This window comes from Elaeis guineensis, chromosome 8 (genome assembly GCF_000442705.2).
Source record: "Elaeis guineensis isolate ETL-2024a chromosome 8, EG11, whole genome shotgun sequence".
Classification (NCBI taxonomy): domain Eukaryota; kingdom Viridiplantae; phylum Streptophyta; class Magnoliopsida; order Arecales; family Arecaceae; genus Elaeis; species Elaeis guineensis.
The window spans coordinates 6,907,649-6,928,939 of NC_026000.2; the positions used below are offsets into that span (position 1 = coordinate 6,907,649).

The 21,291-nt window shown below is 36.8% G+C and overlaps 1 protein-coding gene across 1 annotated transcript; it reads left to right on the forward strand.

Annotated features, from left to right (window-relative positions):
- Nucleotides 1-1,278: 1,278 nt before the first annotated feature.
- Nucleotides 1,279-13,819, forward strand: LOC105050509 (outer envelope protein 80, chloroplastic). Its single transcript, XM_010930562.4, has 16 exons — nucleotides 1,279-1,939; nucleotides 2,628-2,721; nucleotides 3,213-3,295; nucleotides 3,431-3,528; nucleotides 3,630-3,699; nucleotides 4,415-4,508; nucleotides 6,061-6,142; nucleotides 6,241-6,276; nucleotides 9,549-9,702; nucleotides 9,781-9,924; nucleotides 11,167-11,237; nucleotides 11,382-11,460; nucleotides 11,564-11,679; nucleotides 12,034-12,181; nucleotides 12,760-12,829; nucleotides 13,305-13,819. Exons 1-16 carry the CDS (start codon nucleotides 1,442-1,444, stop codon nucleotides 13,457-13,459), a joined length of 1,992 nt encoding a protein of 663 aa, XP_010928864.1. The 5' UTR covers nucleotides 1,279-1,441; the 3' UTR covers nucleotides 13,460-13,819.
- Nucleotides 13,820-21,291: the final 7,472 nt, after the last annotated feature.

The window sequence follows — 21,291 nt, forward strand, 5'->3', positions numbered from 1 at the left end:
AGATTGATTAGACAACTACAATGGTTGGAGCTAAGGTGAAAAAAAAAGAGTGGGAAGTTTGGTTTGCAATCGGAATGAGAATCGGAATGGATTAGAATTGAAATTAGAATGGCCGAGTTCTTGGAAACATTTGGTTCATGATCGAAATCAGAATCAGAATTAAAATAAAAAATTGAATGCTTTAGAGAGAGTATAGATTGAGTTTTAAATAGATTGGACCATTTCTATTTCATTCAAAAAATTGAAATTAAAATGGAACTCCTTCTAACCAAATGATTGGAATGAGAGTCACCTCATTCTCATTCCGTTTCTAGATCCTAATTTTTCTCAACCAAATATCTCCATAAAGACATCATGAAAGAAAAGCATGGTAGAAAAGATCTAGGAGAGAGAGATGAGAGCAAGCAACCATGACAATATGAGAGGGAGCTAGAAGTATAGCAACTATAGTAAAGATTACATTGGAAGCGAACAATACATGAAGGGGGCAAGTGATAAGACATGGATGAGAAAAAGTTCATATATTCATAAGAACCGAATAAGATAGGAATAGGAGAAACAATAATAACATATTAAAAACTCCATCAACTTCATGAAATATAATGTGATTTCCTAGATGTACGATGAAATATTTTTATGCTAGCATCAAATCTGCAGTCATCCACCCTCACTCTTGTCCATATATAAAATGACATCTCACTCAGTATTTAATGCTTAACTTCTTATTAAAGACCCACATATTAATTTCTAAGTGCATATAAGAAAGAGCAATTCAAAATTCCGATCCCTCTAATTCAACGTTGAAAGAAATAAAGAGATAGTTTCCCAATCATGCCCATCAGTATAAGGTAAAACAACTATAATTGCATGATATTATGAAGCCGATTCGATTACTACCATCATAACCTACATTAGCAGAATTGGTTATTAGATGTATATTTTCATCTTCTACTACAAAATTATCGATATTTGATTATAAATTTTTTGATCATCGGAGATGATACATATTTACAGAGAAGCTAAAAATATAGCTAATTGGGTTACATCATTTGTAGTCGAGCATATAGAAACTCTACTATCACAGGTGCCACTTAGTTGAATATTTTATACATCAATGTATGTAGTCAAAGGATAATATGATAAATATTAAACACCATCAACCCCAACACGCACGCACGCACGCACGCGCACACACACACGCACACATACACAAAAATTAAAAAGAAAAAAGGAAAAAAAGAATCAACCGCGTTCCGAATCCTTTTGCGTTCCGACAGGGCCGACCCTGGCCGGGTTGGAACCGGTTCGCGACACTGGCTCGCTGCGAGCCTGGAAAGCCCGATTCTGAAGCTTTGACCTTTTCGCAAATGGCGGAAACCCTCGAACCCTAGGGTCCTTCTCTCCTCGTCTCCCTCCCTCTCCTTCCCTCTTCTCCGCTCCCATGTCGAGAAACGAAGACGTCCGATTCGTCTCTTCCGCCATTAAAATCCCCCGCTCCTCCCTCGCCCACCCCGTTCCCCTCTTATCAACGCTCCCCTTCGCTCGCCACAACCTTTCCTTCCATCTCGACCGAGCTAGAGAGGCGATCCAGGGCTTCTTGGCATCGCTTCCGAGACAGTGGAGGCCTCGCTTTCTCTGCTCGTCCTCCCTTGCTGTGGTGCGGCAGGAGGCGGAGACGAACCATCGGCGGCACGGGAAGGAGGACGAGGAGCGGGTCCTGATAAGCGAGGTGCTGATCCGGAACAAGGATGGGGAGGCGCTGGAGCGGGTGGACTTGGAGGCGGCCGTGGCCGCCGCCCTGAAGTCGTGCCGGCCCAACTCGGCGCTCACGGTGCGGGAGGTGCAGGAGGACGTGCACCGGATCATCGAGAGCGGGTACTTTTGCTCGTGTATACCTGTTGCCGTCGACACCCGGGATGGGATCCGGCTGGTCTTTCAGGTAAAGGTGCTTCCTTTGATTGTTTCCATCTCGGGTTGGATTCAAGATATTGAAAAATTGGCTCTATAAGATTTAATGGAGGAGTAGATTGGGAAAAGAGAGGACTTTTGTGTTATTTTGGTTGCTAATGCGTTAAAGCTTGCAGTCTTCTTTTCTTGCATTGTTCGTAAAATATCAATGAGGACTGGAGATGGGAAAGGTGAAGATTTTGGATGCTGGCAATGCTCGTTTCTTGACCATTTGTTAATTATAATTTCCGAAATAATGTCAAGGTTAGGCACAAGAAAGGAGTAATTTGACATACATAGTGTGGACGGCTTAAATTCATGACACACTAGAATCATATCAGCCACCTTTCTTTTTGGTATTCAACGGTTCTGATGAGTTCTGATTGTATCATTCTGCAGTCTTAACGTACTCACGGGTTTAACTATATAACAATGGTATCAAATGAGATGTTGAAATAGACAGCACTCATGACCAATGACATTATGAAGTTTAGAATTTAGGGCTATTTTTATTTTTACTACTAAAGACGGCTCGGTTTGGTCTCCAAGCAATCTCTTTATCATAAATCATAGAACTAAATGACTTGTGGGTACGACCTTGCAGGTTTGTAAAGGCAAATTTTATGATCAATTTGTTTTTCCATGACACGAGTTTGTGATTTTGTTTGATGTTGTACTAGGTGGAACCGAATCAGGAGTTCCAAGGATTGGTTTGTGAGGGTGCAAACGTTCTTCCTGTAAAATTTTTGGAGGATGCATTTCGCGATGCGTATGGTAAGTTCTTGATCTATTCCTATCTATTTTCTTTAAAGTTTGCTACTTTCAGAAAGCAGGAAAAATAAGACTGAGGCAATTGTGGCCATAGAAGCATGTAAATTAAAACTATAATTACAAAACATTACCACAGCTATTAACAGCCAGCTTCACTAACTTCGGCCGTTTAAAGGCTGTGATTCTATCGTCATCTAATTGGTCAAATCCTTTCCCACAATTTCCATCTAGATGTTTTTGAATAAATCCCCAACCTGCTTTAATTCTTTATTGGCCTTATGGTCATGGTAGTGTTGCTCCCTGACCATGATGAAGATGATAGGGGGTTAACACTCAGTTATCTTAGATGAAAAAGTGGAAGTATATGTTCCCTTCTTTTCTTATGATAAAGAGGAGAACATATATTTTCTTTCAACTCTTTAGCTTTGACAATCTTCATTTGATGCTATTGTAAGTTGGGCATTTAGTTAAGTTTTTGGTGTCAAGTTATGCAGGAAAAATAATCAATATACAGCATCTGGATCAAGTGATTAAATCCATCAATGGCTGGTACTATGAACGTGGGCTATCTGGTTTGGTTGGTCCTGCACTTACTTACTTTTGTAGCTATTTTGCAGTCATTTTTTCCCTTGTAAGTTCACTTCTTAAGCCTTGTTTTGGAGATGTAATTAATCTGTCATCGGTCCTGTTTTTTTTGGGATTGTTGTCTCAGGTTTCATATGCTGAGATTCTTTCTGGAGGAATCCTTAGGTTACAAGCCTCCGAAGCCGAGGTCAATAATTCCGCCATTCAGTTTCTTGATAGAAGGACGTGAGAACAATATCTGCTATTGCATTTGGAATCACAAACAGCATATTAGAACCATTTGTACTTGATGTTTTCTGATAATAATTGTCTGTTGATGTATTCAGTGGTGAACCAACTACAGGGAAGACAAGGCCAGAGACTATATTTCAACAACTGGCAACAAAAAAGGGACAGGTCAAAGCACGGTCCTACATTTTATGTGGCTGTTAACCTGTACTACTATAATGCATTTAATCCCCAGATGAGATTGCTTTTCTTTACCATGTTGTATCTCAAATAAGCTTGTCTTTTTATTTAGCTAGGATAAGGATTGATGGTTATAATGATTGTTATTGTGGGTGCTTTGTTTAAATTTTTGTTCTTGTATAAGAAAGTTTGAAGGTTATGTACTGTTGAAGAATCACTTATCTCCAAGGCACAGATCATAAGCTACAACCAACTTTGAAAGATAGAAACCTTGAAAGAAATACGAACAACTGTTTAGGTATTTTAAGTAAATTATCGGTAGCTTAGTGCATTTATATCTGGATATGGCAACTTATGCCATTTTCGGAAAAAAAGAAGTGTCTCTTTTATGAAAAAAATTGGTCATAATGATATTAATATTGGCTCATGTTTCTTTTTTCTAGGTTGTTGCATAGACAATTTTACATGATATCAACATTAATTAGCATGAAAAATGCAAACCCTGTGCTTGTCCCTTGTATGCTCTTGTCATGAGAGAAACTATATTTTATACAGAAATACATACTTATCTTGTGTTTCATGTGCTTATGTCTCACATTCTCTGGTTGGAAGACTTACTATATCTTATATTGGAATATAGAGTTGTGTTCTTATCCATTCTGGCTTATCAAGGTTTTCATCTCTTCAATACTTTCTGCATTAGGTATACAATAGACTACAAGCAAAACGAGATGTTGAGACAATATTAACAATGGGAATTATGGAAGATGTTACAATTATTCCTCAGCCTACTGGAGGTGAATTATCTTTATTACTTGTCATTTTCTCCTTTTCCAGATATTCACATGGATATGTCATCATCAGACTTTGCTAATCACAAGTTTAGTTATCTATTTTTGTCCGTTTGTATTGTGTAACAATTGCAATGGATGTAAACTTAAGCATATTGATTTCCAGCTTGAAAAATTCATCACAGATTTCTTATTTTGTTTAATGCATGAAGTGTAAAATGCTGTTTGAGTGATATCAACCTATTAATATGCACAAGTTGACTTGACCATATCAAAGAACTAAATAAAAGACTGACTGCTTCAAGCATGCAAATCTCATCAAAATTACCATTCAGAGCATGAACTTTCTTAATTTGAAAAGTTAAGATTGGTCCTGGCATCGAGGAGCAAGGAGCGGAAGCTGAAGCATAGAGCCAGGATATATTTGAATGCATGAAGTAACTTTCTTCTGAAGTTTGAATAACTGAGAGCACAATACATCCATAGCATTTACAAAATCTAAATGCTCTGTAGCAGTAGGCTGTGAAAAATGAAGCCGCAGCACACAAGGAGAGCTGAAGCAGCATTCTGTACCAGGTGCAATACCAAATGAAGACAATTTTTGCAACCCCTATTTTCCTTAGGGTAGTGTTTGGATGCCCCAATTCTGGGTGGAATAAGGGCTTATTCCACCTTATTTCCCCAAATAGGTGAAAAAGGCGTGGTGGGCCACCCTGATTTAGCAATTTCGGTCAACCCTCCCTTATTCCCATCTATCCTGGTTTAGCTATTCCATGGTGGACCATGGAATAGCTTATTTTAGATTTTTAATGAGCATTAATTGCATCTTATTCTAGGCATATAGAATAACACTGCATTAGTTGCACCTTATTCCCGGTGGAATAGCAGATTTCCAACCAAACAGAAATTTGGAATAACAAGGGTGAATAGCTATTCTTTGGGAATTCGTATTCCTATTCCAGGAATAAGAAAAGGGTATCCAAACACTATCCTAGTGAATTGTTGCAAAGTAGGCTATTGTTTCTTTGAAGTAATCAAGTGGTTCCGTGGAGTTGCAAGCTTTAAAGCTGAAAAACTTGCCTGCTCTAGTGGAAATTATTCTATTGATAGGAAAATTGGGTTAAACTTGTGTCCCACGTGTTCAAGGGTCAGTGCCATTCCTCTGTATTGAAGAAGGACAAAGATTAGTCTCCGTGGTAGAAGAATGAAAGATGTCATTCTATGGATACTTGGGTCTTTTATCTCTTTAGCTTGGTAGTGTTTGCACAGCTACTAAGTAGTATGTTGCTTTGTGAAAATTCTTTCTCATTGATGCTTGATCTTGAGTATATTGTCTGCTTCACATTTTATCATGACAGAAGAATTTGATAGGCTTCAGATTCTGTGCCTAAATTTGCAAGCAGTTGATACATCTTTTCTCTTCTGCAATTATTTTTACACATGGCAAGCCATCTTAACATCTTATCAATTGCTACTGAAAACAAAGTTTGAGCAGTCAATGATTTGCTGTCCATGCATTTTTTTGGACCCTAACACTTGACATTCTGGACCTTTGCAGATCCCTGCAAGGTTGATCTAGTGTTAAATCTTGTTGAGCGTCGTAATGGTGGTTTCTCTGCAGGTGGTGGAATTTCAAGTGGGTAAGTGATGTTCCAAAGAAATGTATTATAAAATTTGTATTTGCTCCGTTAATAGTTGGCATTCCTGTATTAGTAATTACTTGTTGTGACATTCGTAGGATAACAAGTGGCCCTCTTGCAGGACTGATCGGAAGGTAATGATTAAGATTTTTTTTTAAAGCTCATTAATGAAGCACGTTTCCAAATTTTTGCCATAGTAATGTAACCTTGCCCATGTGACATAGATCAAAAAAAATTTCTTACATCCTTAATTAGGCTAATTTGCATTACCTTTGCAACCTGTTGAACCAAAATTCAATACATCCTATACTTCAACCTAAACAGTGAAGCATGTTTTTGGAAAATTTTTTATTATGAAGACAGTCTGTTTCCAACTGTTTTTACAACATAGCCAGAAGTTTCTTTCGTGCTTGCCTACCATCATCTAGATAACACAAAAAACTTAATTGCATTTTTTTTTGATGCATTATTTTGGACTCAGTGCAGAAACGATCAGTATGAGTTTTAGTAAACCCAGACCTACTGGGGTTTCTTCCAAGTTTTGTTCTGTACCTGTCCAATTAAAGGATTGGGTTGGGTAATAAAATATCATTAGATCCATCAGGTCTTCGGGTCAGGTTTGGGTATACTAACACCCATTCCATTGGGTTTGGATCGTGGCATGAGGTTTGGGTTAGGGGTGGCAATTCATGTTGGCGGGTCGTAAATAGGTCAACCTATTTACGACACGACCCATATAACCTAAACACGAACATGACACGATTATTAAATGGGTTGGAATTCATAATTCGTACACGGACTACTTATTCAATGGGTCATCCGTGTAATCCGATTATTAAACGGGTTGTATTGGGTCGGCACGAACACAACATGTTTATGACATGATTAACAAAATTGACATAAAAATCCTAAAAAAAATTAAATAAACCTGATTTGTTTGGAGGTTTAGCTAAATTGCAAAAGAATATCAGTATGTATAAATTAAAGCAAACTTTGTTTTGTTAGATTAGAATGGTTAGGTGTTGTTAGGGTTTAGATTGTTATGGACTTGACAGAAATAACCTTTCTTTTTAATAAATTTACAAAAATATTAAACGGGTTACACGGGTCTATTTCGGGTTCGTGAGTCAATTTGCGAATGACACGGATTTTGTGGGTTGTAATCGTGTCGATCTGTTTCCGACCCAAACCCGCATAAGCTTAACCCAGAACCGGATTTTTCCATGTCGTGTTCGTGTTGGGTTCGCGTGTCGTGTCAAAAATTGCCACCACTAGTTTGAGCTTCCATCCTGTACTAAAAACTTTAACTTGAACAATTAATCAAGTCAAAATGATCCATGCTTTGAGAAGTTTATCAGTGAAACATCCAATTACATACTCCAAAAATTAAATCATGAACAACATTCACTTGATAGTTAATCATATTATAATGATTGACTAAAACTTGAAAAGATACACTGAATTTAGTCAAGTTCAAACACCTAAGCTTGTTCTAATATGTGATCGTTTTTACTTTTTGTATCCCATCAAGTTATAGAGCAAAGCTATAGAACAAAATTTTATACACCAAGACTAATATTACATATATAAGTAATTTGGGTAATTAGTTAGGATCAGCTATAAAAACCTCAAACCCAGACTTGGCCCAAAGTTTTAGCAAGTCTAACTTTGAACCCATATCCAATCCATTCATCAACGGATCAGGGTCAGGTGTGAGTTGGGTACCAGGTTTTCAGGCTGGAACGGCAGCCTGTACGCAGACTGCATGTCTTTCCTTACTAGTTCCATTAGTTCAAAATGGAAATTATAGTCCCATAACATCCACATATCATACAACAGCTCTCTTCACCTGCACAATTTGCTGCTGGTCTCCTTCTCCGAAGACATTTTAATGCCTATTCCTACTTATTTAGCCATGTCTCTGACCAGCATCATAGGAGTAGTACCATACCTTCCCATTTGCACATTCAACTGCTGTAGAGGAGACCTCTTCAAATACGAGGCTTTTCAGCTCCAAACACCTTTCATGTTCCTTAAAATGATATATTGTACATTTTTAATATCCACCTTGCCCTTGATCTAAATTGGTCTATTATTGGTTCCTTCTTGCTTCATATAGTGGATTGACTAATTTATGATACGTAAAGTCTGTATCAAGCTAAGCAATACATATTTAAGCCTGAAAATTTGGAAAAGATGGTCTAGTTTGTAGATATTGGCATCTATTTTTTGCTTTCTAGTGGTTGTGTCTTCTTGTCTATGATTGATGCAGCACATCTGTCAACCTAAGGTAGTGGCTGTGCACGTAATTTTCCATGTTGGGTTTGTTAAGAATTCCAAGATTAGTTTCTTTGGAAGAGGTTCTTAGCGTGATCTTGAATTGTTTATAATCCTAGATAGACTTGATATGGCATGCTTATTATGGCTAGACCTACTCCATTGTAGTCGAAGTGCTTGTAGTATTAATGACATGTTTTAGGCATGCTGCATTGCTGCTTGTAGGTACCAGTGTGTTGTCATGGGATTTGAAGGATCAAATTGAGGGATAAAGTTGCTTGGACAGGATAATGTTGCCTGATCAAAGATTGCTGCTAACTACCATAAGACCCTTGCCATGGGTGTATCATTAGATTGCAGTGGCACTTGGATGTTATGTTGGAAACGATAACCATAACACCTTCTGTATGACATTTATTTTAACTTTTACAACTGCACATTTTTGCTTCCTTTCATCTGAGTGGCAATTGATGTTTATGTGACCGATAACTTATGCGTATATGTTTCCTCATTAATCTGAATATATTTTACATTTTTGTAGCAGATAGCCAGTTGATTGAATCGCTTTTGCACAATATTGAACTTTGGTCAAGCAGTTAAATATAATGGATCTGCTATAGACACTATAACTAGTAACATTGTATCGTAGCTTCAGAAAAGACCATACCAGTGTCGAATAAATATGGTGCTTTATTCTTTCTTAAATGTTTAATACTTTGGTTAGGCTTGTTTCTAGCATGCTTGAGATAAGGTTGTTGCATATGTTTAAGAGAATTCAGTGGGCTCTTCCATCTGATAATAAACTACATATTGTCTAAGAGGGTTGTGTTAAGGTTGCATTTATTTTGCCCGTGATGCACTAATCAATTTGGAGGGATGGTAATATATTTTGTATTTCTCTACTTCAAGTCATGTCCCTTTTCTCAGATTTAGACAAAGTACTATATTATCTAAAACAGCTGCATTTAAATATGCAGTAGCAGTTAGCAATTTAAAGAACTTATATAATGTAATTTAACACATTGTGAAATAATTTTTCTTCTATGTCCAGGATGTAACATTCAGGATTTAGTTGAATTACAAGAAGTTTGTGTTCTGCTGTTCTGCTCACATGTGATTTCCATTGCAGCTTCGCCTATGTGCATAGGAATGTTTTTGGTAGGAACCAAAAACTCAACCTTTCATTAGAAAGGGGGCAAATCGACTCAATATTTCGCATAAATTATATTGACCCATGGATTGAAGGAGACGATAAGAGGACATCCAGAACAATCATGATTCAGGTACTCTTTATATGTTCTATATATATAGACATACACATGCTTTATAATTACTAATCTGAGTGAAACTTTTTATACCAGAACTCCAGTACTTCAGGAGCACTTGTTCATGGGAATGCCCAATCTGATCATGGTGGCCTAACAATTGCACGAGTTACTGCTGGGATTGAATACAGTCGACCTTTCAGGCCCAAGTGGAGTGGAACACTTGGGCTTATGTTTCAGGTACTTTCTTTGAAACATTTTGAATTATTTCTTGGTGTTGACTTTTCATCTTATGACATTGAGTTCACAGTTGCATCTGCTCATGTTTCTGAAAAAACTATTACATTTCTCCCATTTTTCCTGTAATTGATGTTAACACTTATTGCATATGATTTACTTCCATGTTTGCTGTGTGTCCACAGCCTCTCTGGCATGTAACTGTGTTGCTATGTTAACATTTTCCAATATTCTACAGTATTGTTTGGCACATTTTATCTGCCTATGAAAACTGGTGATACCAATATCATCTAGTGATTAGAGATTGCAGTTAAAGAGACATGCTTGTACTTATCAACTAACTAAATTTTCTTCCTTGACAGGTAGAGTAAATGATAATGATGTTTGATGGTGATCATGTGCAGATATTGCTCTGCATGTTCTCCAACTTTAAACAAATTATACTTTTAATGCATCTAATCGTTAACACAACTGTTGCACAGACAATTTCTTATTTTTATGTAAAGGATCTAGTAGCTCTGATTGTATCAGTAAGGAACTTTGGAATTGCTAAATTGCAGAGAAATAAATATATAAAGCAACAGAAATATCATAGTATTTTTTTTACTCCTAGTAAAAAATTACTTGTCAAAAACAAAAAAATCTCATGCAAGCATGATAATGGAAATTGAATTCAGTGATTGATATGGAGCCGAGCTAGAGCCAAGCAGGGCAATCCAAGCAAGAAAACTGGCTGGATTGACTGGCTAGCTCATGCAATCTATAATCTAGATTCCATTCCTGGGATCTACTCTCATTTATCTATGTTATTTCGAGACATGAATTATGAAAATAAGAAAAGCTATAATCAATTTTTTGCATGATGTTTTTTAAACATCTCTATAATTAATTTGAGAGGGATTGTGTAAATAAATTTGTGGTTCAATCCATTTAACCCTTGTCATGACTCGCATGCCATATTGATACTCTTGATTCTAATCACCCTTATTTCACATCTCTAAAGTAATATCATGGCTTTTAATGTGGACCGTTGGAAGCAAATATAAACATAATTATAACGATCAAGCCTTGTCCTAACAATTTGGTGTCACCATGCAAACAAATAAGCTTAACTTTTTTTTTTTTGTGGGAAAATCTTATAAATTTTCAGTTATTTTCTTTCATTGGTCCTTGCTTCATTGTATGCTATCTTGTCTATTTTCGTCTTACTCCACGTTTGCTTGTAATAACCCATACTGTTCTTAGCATGCTGGTGCTCGTGATGATAAAGGCAATTCTGTAGTCAGAGATATCTACAACAGTCCATTAACTGCAAGGTACTTAGGGCTTTATTTTCCTCTTTCTGGATATCTGAACATTGATATGGATTGCTTAATTACGTCGCCTCATCATCTTGTTTTATTTTATTTATCTCATTTTCTGCCTGTGTAGAATTTGATTTTTCTACTTGTCTATTGCAGTGGCAATGCTTGTGATGACATGCTAATTGCAAAGTTAGAAAGTGTCTACACAGATTCTGGTGATCATAGCTCCTCAACAGTTAGTTCTTTCATCTTTTCCATTTGTCTGGATAAACAATCATAAATTTGATGTTTTGTTTGTCCTTGTCTTATTTGGCCTTTCATAACCACCTCACTTGCAGTTTGTATTCAACATGGAACAAGGACTCCCTGTTCTACCTGAGTGGTTATGTTTCAATCGATTGAGTGCTCGTGCTAGGCAAGGATATAAAATTGGGCCTGCTCGACTACTTTTAAGGTATGGCATCCTATGCCTTTGATCTTTTGATGACAAAGGATCTTCATTGATACCATTTTGGCAATTTTTGTGGTTTGTTAGCTAAAATAATATTCTTTGCATCATACCCTTGGACAAACTGAACCTTTAATATTCTTTGACTTTTTCAGTCTTTGTGTCGACTTTAAAACAAACCCACCCCCCCCCACCCTGTGTTTTTTTTTTCTAAAATGAGAAGGAGATTGGCCATCACTCTATTTTATGAAAGAGAAATGAGTATTGATGAGACTGGTCCATGGTAGGCTTAGCTATATTTCTTCTGCCAGCACTTCAGTGACCATTTTTGTTGCACTCATCAGCCTTTTAATGCTGTAGTGTCTCCGGAGGCCATGTCATTGGAAATTTTCCACCTCATGAAGCATTTGCTATTGGTGGGACAAACAGTGTCAGGGGTTATGAAGAAGGTGCTGTGGGTTCTGGTCGCTCATATGCGATTTGTAGTGGAGAAATCTCTTTTCACATGGTAAGCTTTGACCTTTGTGTCCACTTAATTCAAGTCGTTACTATAGCACTTTCTAATCTGTTAATGAGAACACAAAGGCTAGTCAAATGATTTTCAAATCTATTTATTGGGCCTTATGTAAACATTCAATTTTTCTTAATCTTCATAAGTGATAGACAAACCATTTTATCTAACTGAACTTGCTTTTTTTTGGGAAGGTTGGGCACTGATATTTATCTCCATGTTTCAAAGCCTGCTATTTAGTTTAGTACATGGATATTTAACTCATCCTTCTGTTCTAACTTATTGTAGTTCAGTTTCAGCCTTAAAACTTTATTGCTTGAAGTCAAACACTTACACATTCTTTTTTGCTTATTTGAAACAATATTATGTCAGTTGTGGTAACATCTTTCTGATGTGGTATGTTTGATCAATCTCTGAATCAGTCCCTGGAAATGAATCTTGTCATAAAGTGAAAACACACATGCATGCATACATATGCATCTGCATGCACATCCAATTTAATATTTGCTTTTCTTTCTGTTCCATTTGTTTTTTTATAATCGCCTGCTTGTTTATTTTATTTTGTTCTTTTATAGTTTGGACCACTGGAAGGTGTGCTGTTTGCGGACTATGGAAATGATCTTGGTTCAGGCCCTACAGTGCGTGGTAAATCCTTTATTCAAATATTTTACCCCCTACTTTCATTTTTATCACGCTTGTCCATAAAATATTAGAAGCAGCTATCTAGTGAAGAAAACAACATAAACCAAGCAATGGCTAAAGCTCCGTATATGTATGCTTTAGGTTTTTATCATCCGTGGGGGGAAAAAAAAAGAATTTCATTGTTTATCTTTTGCTTTGTATTATGGTCTTAGCCATCTTTTCTCTTTCTGCCTTTGTTTTTTTGGTAGAAGAATTGTGTTTTTGCTAAGATAACGACAAATTTATCCACAAACTTTATTTGGGTACCATGCACAATATTTTTGATTGATATTATATGTATATATATATATATAGAATATTGTACTGCACTACTAGAAGTAGCATTCGGGAGTAGGTAATATTTGCATAACAATAGCTACATGGTGTTTCAGTAAGGCATAACGTGATGGCATCTTGCTTCTGGTTGTTGCTTGATCAGGTGATCCTGCTGGAGCAAGGGGAAAACCTGGGAATGGTTGTGGCTTTGGGGCCGGCATTTGTGTGGATTCACCCCTAGGGCCCCTGCGCCTAGAATATGCATTTAATGATAAATTAGCAAGCAGGTTCCACTTTGGAGTTGGCTACCGCAATTAATTCATTCCTTTTCTTGCTTGGCCCTCAGGATCTCTGCTAAGTTATTGTCAGACGTCAATTTTAAAAGCAATTCAGCATCATATGATCCTCGATGAAAATATTACTCAATTGTTTTTTTTTTTTCCTCCTTGAGAGGAGTATGAGAGAGGTGTGCCAGAATATATATATTACAGGCTTTCTTCCATTTGCGGTAGTCGTACGAAGCTGCTGTTTTGAAGAGTTTTGAGCCGTATCTAGAGCAAGGCATGCGAAGGCTTATAGTTGTATAGATATTTCAAATTTTTGATCCTGTATCTCAGCAGGACATAAACTCATATTTATTAAGAGTTTAGAAAATGGTGGTAACACCTGATGGAATCATTTATGTTTGCGCCCTCTTAAATTGAAGAAAAGAGAATCTGGTACAATCATAATGAGGGGTACCTAGCCATTCATTGCCTATCTAGGTGCCATGCAAGGATCTTCATTACTCTTTTTCCGTCAGTAGTACATGTAATTATGAAGTAGCCTAAGATGAGGTGGGTGGAATTATCTCACGGGAGATTGGTGTCGGTTGAAAACTGGAGATAAAATCTTGCCAGGTTATATCACCTTGTCCATGCTGTAGCTAACCCCATCTTGTCTCGAGTTACAGGATGGGAACGTTGTTTTGAGGCGAATATAAAGAAGTTGCTGTTCATCTTATTGCTCATGCATGTCTTAGATTTGTGAGCTATCCAATCTCCACCTAGTTTTATTTCATGCAACGTACAAGATGTCAGTGTGCCGGGTTAATGTAGGCAGTAATGTCAGTGCAACTAGATCATGATAATCATGTCATTCTGTTAATTATGTGGTGGCCGTGACAATATTTGCCAGATATTCATTACATGTTTACTCATTTTGTACCTTGATGGTACGAGTGTTATTTTGAACTCTTTTGTGTGGCTAAAGTCGGTGCCTGGATATGGAAGCTCTCGACGGTATTCTGTCACCAAGACGGGTCGAGAATGGTGTACCTTTTTTTCGCATGCACGCACCGTTTGTATTGCGCGATGGTTAGATGGTCCACGTGGTGAAAGATACAACTCAAACACTTGTCACCATTATTTGACTGAAAATATTACTAATAACAAACATCATGGTAGAAATAGAAAACTATTCTAGGGAGAATGGATTCTACAATCTTGGCTTTACGGTGTTCTAGTTACTAACGATCATCAAATTTCTAGACATTTTCCTGAATTTTGTGACTTGTTATTGGCATTTATGCCTTGTTCTCTTTATTCATTAGACACTAGAATCAGAGACCGGTGGCACTTTTTATCCCCTCTTTTTTCTTCTTCTTTTTTAAATATTGGTTGGAAAAAAAAGGTAATTCCCACCAACTTGTTATAAGTTAATGGATGGTAGCATGAATTTCCAATAAGCAGCGTATTCAACAATGTTATACAAATCTCGCGTCATGATATAATTCTCTAATACCCGAGCCATGTAAGCTATTATATGTGCCCCGGACGCCATGTGTCTCAGGGTTGCCTTGAGGCCAACGCATGCTGGTATAGGTTGGGCCTCACTCTACCTCCCTGGCGTGTCCTGCACCATTTTTTCCCCAACGGTAATGCGTGTGCTCGGACTGAACTAAAGTCCAAAGGTGCATTTTGTTCGCTGCTAAAATCTAAATTGGAATCCGAAAATATTAGAATGGGATTTGGAATGATCGTATTTGTCCATGATTGAAATCGGAATAGAAATAAAATTTGAATATTAAAAGAGAGAGGAATGGGTTTTTTTTTTTTTTTCTTCTACTATTGAAACTAGAATGGGATTCTTTCCAACCAAACAATAAAAATGAAAATTATTCGAATTTTTATTTGAGAATCCAACTTCTCCAAACAAAATATCCCCTAAGAATATTTAAATACAACAATACGCTCATGTTGATAGTTTACTTATGTGACAGCGAAGGCTCAGCTAATTCGTCGTCCTCTTAAATGACAATATTTAGAATCACCATTATCTCATGTCCAAGGTCAACTTTATCAAGCATGTCTCATGCATGTACAAAATAGAGAGGATACGCCAAATCCAATTCCACATGCGGACTCACGTCTGGCAGTCCGGATGAAACAAGAACGCTGCCCATATGTGGCTTCGAGCCAGGACATTAGGTCCACAAAGTGGGAACAATGGTAAATTATAGGCTTTCTTTTCTGAATATTAATGGTGTGAGAGCCACCTCTCATAGTTAACCTTTGTAGCCTCAGTTGGCATAAGCACCGACTACCGGAGTCGACAACTAATGGACCAAAGTTTTGGCTGCTACGTGCAGGTCGCGCCATATCTTTGCAGAAGATTATGCAGCTTAATTTGGGTTGAACTATTTGATTCAGATCTTGGTCTGCTGTATGACTTATTTTGAGGAGCACCTCACGATATTATTTTATTTTATTTTATTTATTTATTTATTTATTTGCAAATATACTTCTAAAAATATGATTTATTATATATTTAACATCTGAAAATCATTATTTGCAGATATCTCTCTCTGGTCGTTCTATTTTTGCAACGATAGATTTTTATTGATGAGATCAATGAATAAGTATTTTAGGTATAAACGATACTATTATCCTTTCACTTCAATACCATTGAAAATAATTTAGCATTGATTTATGTGGTAAAGAGCTATAGTTTTGCATAAATTTTTCAGGCATATTCATGTAGAAGGATCATAAATCTCACGTGAAATGTACCATTGTAAACATATGATGTTTCCAAAGGAATATATACAACCACTGATTTTAGAAGGATAAATGTGCAATAAGCATATTTATAGCGACATTTATGTGCAAAAATATCCTCCTGCAGAATTTCCCAAACGGAGCACACGGGAGTTTGGATTACATTGTACATCAAGGGGACCACTCTTAAATACTTCCAAGCACCTAGAAATCAAAGAGATGACAAGGGCACAGGGCATAATGTTCTTTGAATAGTGGCCTGGCTTACTCTCCTTAAATTGAGGTAGCAGGTTAATCATCCATGTTACCCACTTGCTGGGTGGCGTATGACAAGAAGAGTGCACATACGCTTATCAAAAAACAGTGTGCTTGCTAGTTTCTCTGGAGGATTCGGATTGTATCTTTTTCGTAATTGTTGTTCTTTCATCATGTCAATCATTGGATGGTGTATTGCACAGCTTGCAAAGCATTTTGATCTTTTCCTTCCATCTATAGCATAGATCACATCATGTTTTGAAAGCTGTGCAACATACGATCAAGTGGTCGATGCTGTGAAAAAAGATCGATCATTCTTTTGTACAGAAGATACAATCCGAATCCTTCTGTAAAAGCCTGGATTCTATCCGGAGGGATCACAGACATATTGGGCGTTGCATTTAAGAGCATGACAGCGTCGAAGGCCATGCTTCAGATGGCCTTTGTGAGTTCTTTTGAGCTGATGGTGGGTGTACATGGATGCATACATGTTAGTTGTTTACCTTATTTGTAGGTGGTTAAATTCATGTAGTTGTATTTATCATGGCGTCTACAATTATTGATTTGGTTTCGTAAATTTCATAATAGTTTGTCACAAAGACTGCCACCATCGCCTGGTTATTTGGATCGGTACAAAGGAGGACAATTGTGACATTATAGTCGTCTGGATTGTCCTTCATTTATTAAGACGGGTCATGTGGAATGTTGGTCAGCTTAGGTACAGCATAGCCATTCCTCTACGTAGCCTCTCATGCCTTAAATGCATGCATGTGTGGAAGACAACCCCTCTGAGATGTCTAATTATTAGATGGACCAGATTTGATGGACCGGTCCAATAGCATCTCGCCACATTTAATCCCTCCCCCTCTGCATTTAAATAATTCAAGATCAAATGATGGATACCTATCATCTACTGTACATATACTTCAGGATTTGGATTGGTCCACTTGATCGACGCAATAATTTTTCCTCGAAGATAGTTTACTTTATATTAATCATCATGATGACTTAAAATCTACATTTCTCGTACCCATCATCGTAGAGATTATGGATTTAATATCTGATCCAAATAGATCAGCCCACCAGAGATTAGGTCCACCAAGCTTAAAAAAAAAAAAAAAAAAATTGAACAAAGTCTTCTTCGTCCTCCTCTTGTTCGAATAGATAAAGGACTTCTAGGACAAATAGGAACCTGGGAAGAGCCCTATAAAACCCTTCCTTCCTCCTCTATGGCCGGCCACGATGAGTACCGATTTCTCCCTCTTCTTTCTCTCGAATTTTTTTGTTGAAACCGCCGACGCCCTCTTTGTGTTTGCCTCAAATTCTCATAGGAGACCTCACCGAAGTCAGAGGTAAGCCCCGACCCTCCTTCCTCTCTTCCTTCCCCTCCTTCCCATAGCATGGCGCACCCTCGTCGGCCGTTGGGTTCTTTAAAAAATCCATAAAAAAGCAAGATCTCATTTTTTTTTTGTTCGGCTGACCCATCTCCCTCTCTTTTCCGACCACCAGCGCCGCCGTCCATGGTGCCGCATCCCTAGAACATGACCCCCACCTCTATATCTGTCTTTTCTGAAGTCATGACCATCGGTGATCGATCGATGATCGAAGAAATTCAAAGAAAGAGGACGATCTCCTATTTTTTTGATTTTTTTCAATTTTTTTTTGGCCTGTCACCTGCCACTGGCCCTCCCTTGCTCCGTCACCGTCGATCAGATGCCGCCACCTACTACCGGACCTCCGACTGTGCCGCCGTACTTTGCTGGAGTACGAGCCACCAAGCCCCCCCTCGTTCCCTCCTTTGTTCAGCCAGGAAAAGAAAGAAGAAAAGAAAAAAAAAGAAGAAAGGAAGAAGAAGGGAAGAAAAAGAAAAAAAAGAAAAAGAGAGGATTTTCTCTTTCTCTCTTTTGTTCTCCCTCTAAAATTTCTCTCTCCTCCTTTCTCTCTCTAAAAAAGACCTATAGATCTTGTATCGGACCATCTTTTTCTCTTTTAGGGATTCATATTGATTTTAACGAGATAATTCCAAATCGATTTAGTGTCCGAATGATCTATCGGACTGATCATCCGGTAAACTATTTTTTTATTATTTAATTTTATTGAATATATGAAATAAAATTGATCATGATTTAATATTTTAAATAGCATTATCTGATTCTTTTAAAGAAGGCTAAAGATCTAGGACGATCGAGATAAATAGATCTTACGTTCTTTATTTATTTTTAAATAATCATATTTTTCATGCAAAAAATTATTATTGATGAAATTATATTTTTCATAAAATAAGGATCAGCATATGTGATATGGAACAGCATATTTTATTATGAGCATTGATTCCATAAATGTCTTACGAAAATAGCATAGTTTTGAAGTATGAATTTTATAATTTTTTTAACTATATATATGTATATTTTAAGAAAAAGATATAAAGATTTCAAAGACTTAGATAGCTATGAAAGAATCCTTATGGGAAGGTCGACATCCAGAGCTAGCATTCATAAGAACACAGGCTCTGTCAGTGGGTATAAAGTTGGCATATGAAATATGAACTTGTCGATTAAGAATACTGACCTTGTTACGGATATAAAGTGACCATAGCATGAATATTTGTGAGCAAGATTTAGAAATATTACATAGACATATGATAAGAATGATTTACGAAACATGTTTATGAAATGTTCATGATTTATGCATGTATGATTAGTTTATGACTTGTTTTATTATATATTCTATGAAATACTTTATTTTGTATTATCTGTTATTTTTTAAATATTATATTATCATGAAAAACTTATGCTTGATCCAGTAAGAAAGCACAAGTTTTACTTACTGAGCTAACGTAGCTCATATTCTTTTTATTTTTTATTTTTTTGTATAGAGGAATAAGGTTAGGACTGGTGAAGAATTTCAGCTTAGGGATCTACATAGCAAGCTTGAAAATTTTGTAGCTGAAGTTTAGTTATTTGATGATCACGAATTTATAGTAAATAATTATAAATTTTGAACATAGATTTGGTATTTGATTTTGAATTTAGATGTTCTGAACTAATTTTGGTTTAATTAAGAATTTGAATTGAAATTTTTTATTTTTTTATTTATAATATATTTGTTATTATAATTAAAAAAATAAATGTGGCTTCATGTTATCGAAGGTTGCATCCTTTGTTAATATGGCCATATTATGTCTCAGATTTAGGGCATGACAAAGAAAAGGCAATGTAAAAATAAAAATTTACTTCCAAAAAATTTAAATAATTTATAAATAATTAAAAAATAATAAAGGAAATGTCAGCGCACATGTTTTTAAGTCTTCCTACCCTTTTCTTATGTGATTTTTGAAAGAAAGAATAAGGAATGAAGAGACTAGCAAATGGGTCCTTACTAATTATGATGTATGATAAGTAGTCAGTCAAACAAGAAGTTGGTCATAAAAAAATGATTTACGTTAAGAAATATTTTTGGGGGAATATTAATATTATGCCCAAAGATTTTTTTTAAAAATGTAATGTTGTTGTTCTCTTTTTTTTTTTTTTTTTCCTTAGAAAAATTGGGTGTAATAGATGTTACTTAGTAGCTTCTATATATTATGTCACTTTCCAATAATCTGTTTCATCATCATCGCTAGATGAATTTTGAATATAATTTTTGTCCACAATTGTTATGAGTTGATCGTGTTCTCCATCTTCTCTAAAATCAATTTCTAGTCCATATTGGAGGACACAAATGAGAAGAAACCAGCCTTTCTTCATTATTGAAATATGGACTTTAGGGTTATAAATCTATAAGACATTAATTGGATCACTCCCTATTAAAACAAATTGGTCACACATTGCCAGCCCGAAATCATGTGCATGTATCGATGCGTAGATTGTGTGAATTAAGTTGTGTCTAGGAAATTTTCTAGGAATGAATAGCCTTTTTTTCCTTTCACAATTTCATAAATTGATCTGCGCTTTTCGCTCATTAGCAGAACGGGGAAAACGTTCTTTCTTTTTTCCTTGTCCTTGTTTGTGGAATAAAGCAGTACTGCCACATATATTGCAGTACCATGGCTCCACAACTCGTCATTAAGTCCCTAGAGAGAAGGAATTTTCCATTGAATCCATTTGAATGATTGAGGTGCGCATGTGCACAAGAGCATGCACACACGCGCACACACACCCACACGGAGAGGGAGAGGGAGAGGGAGAGGGAGAGCATCATGTTATAATATATTGCCCATGCCTTGTGGATGCCCCTAACAAATCAAGAGCCAGAAGAGGGGGAAAAAAATAAGAGAAACTTTTGTAATCTCTAGTTACTAGGTAGACTTGAATTCAACCATAGCCCATAGGACACAGAAGACATGGAGTTCTGCTCTGACCAACATCTCCCAGGGTATGGCCATATTAGATCTTGGTAGACTATAGAAACTATTTATTTATGCTACAGGCTTGGTCATTTCACCGAAACTGACTCTGACCATTACTTTGTTGCCAACCTAGAAGAACTGGCTTGCCCCATATTCAAGCCTAGCTGTAGGCATGATAACTTCTCTGACATGGAGTTGATAGTCTTAACATGAATCAGAATTCAAATGGAACACATCTGGAGAGCTTGCAAGCCATGCAAAACATCAATTCTGATGAGCAGCTCATCGGCATGGGATGCGAAAGTGACCGACAGGGTTCTTTGATTGTGGAGGACCACTTACTCCTGTATTAATTCTTCCATAAGGACTTCAAACATCGACGAATTTTACTCTCTCGGAGACTTGAACCTTCTTCAAAGATGACTGCTGGCTAGATTGCAAGAGCTTTTCATTTGTTGGCCAAATGTGAAAAACAAGTAAGCATCGACCTCCCACCGGCAATTTTGTTT

Excerpts from the sequence above, each read along its gene's own strand:
- LOC105050509 (XM_010930562.4), top strand. The coding sequence starts at position 1,442 with ATGTCGAGAAACGAAGACGTCCGATTCGTCTCTTCCGCCATTAAAATC. Across the intron at positions 1,940-2,627 it reads GGATCCGGCTGGTCTTTCAG|GTGGAACCGAATCAGGAGTT; the intron begins GTAAAGGTGCTT and ends ATGTTGTACTAG. Across the intron at positions 4,509-6,060 it reads TATTCCTCAGCCTACTGGAG|ATCCCTGCAAGGTTGATCTA; the intron begins GTGAATTATCTT and ends GGACCTTTGCAG.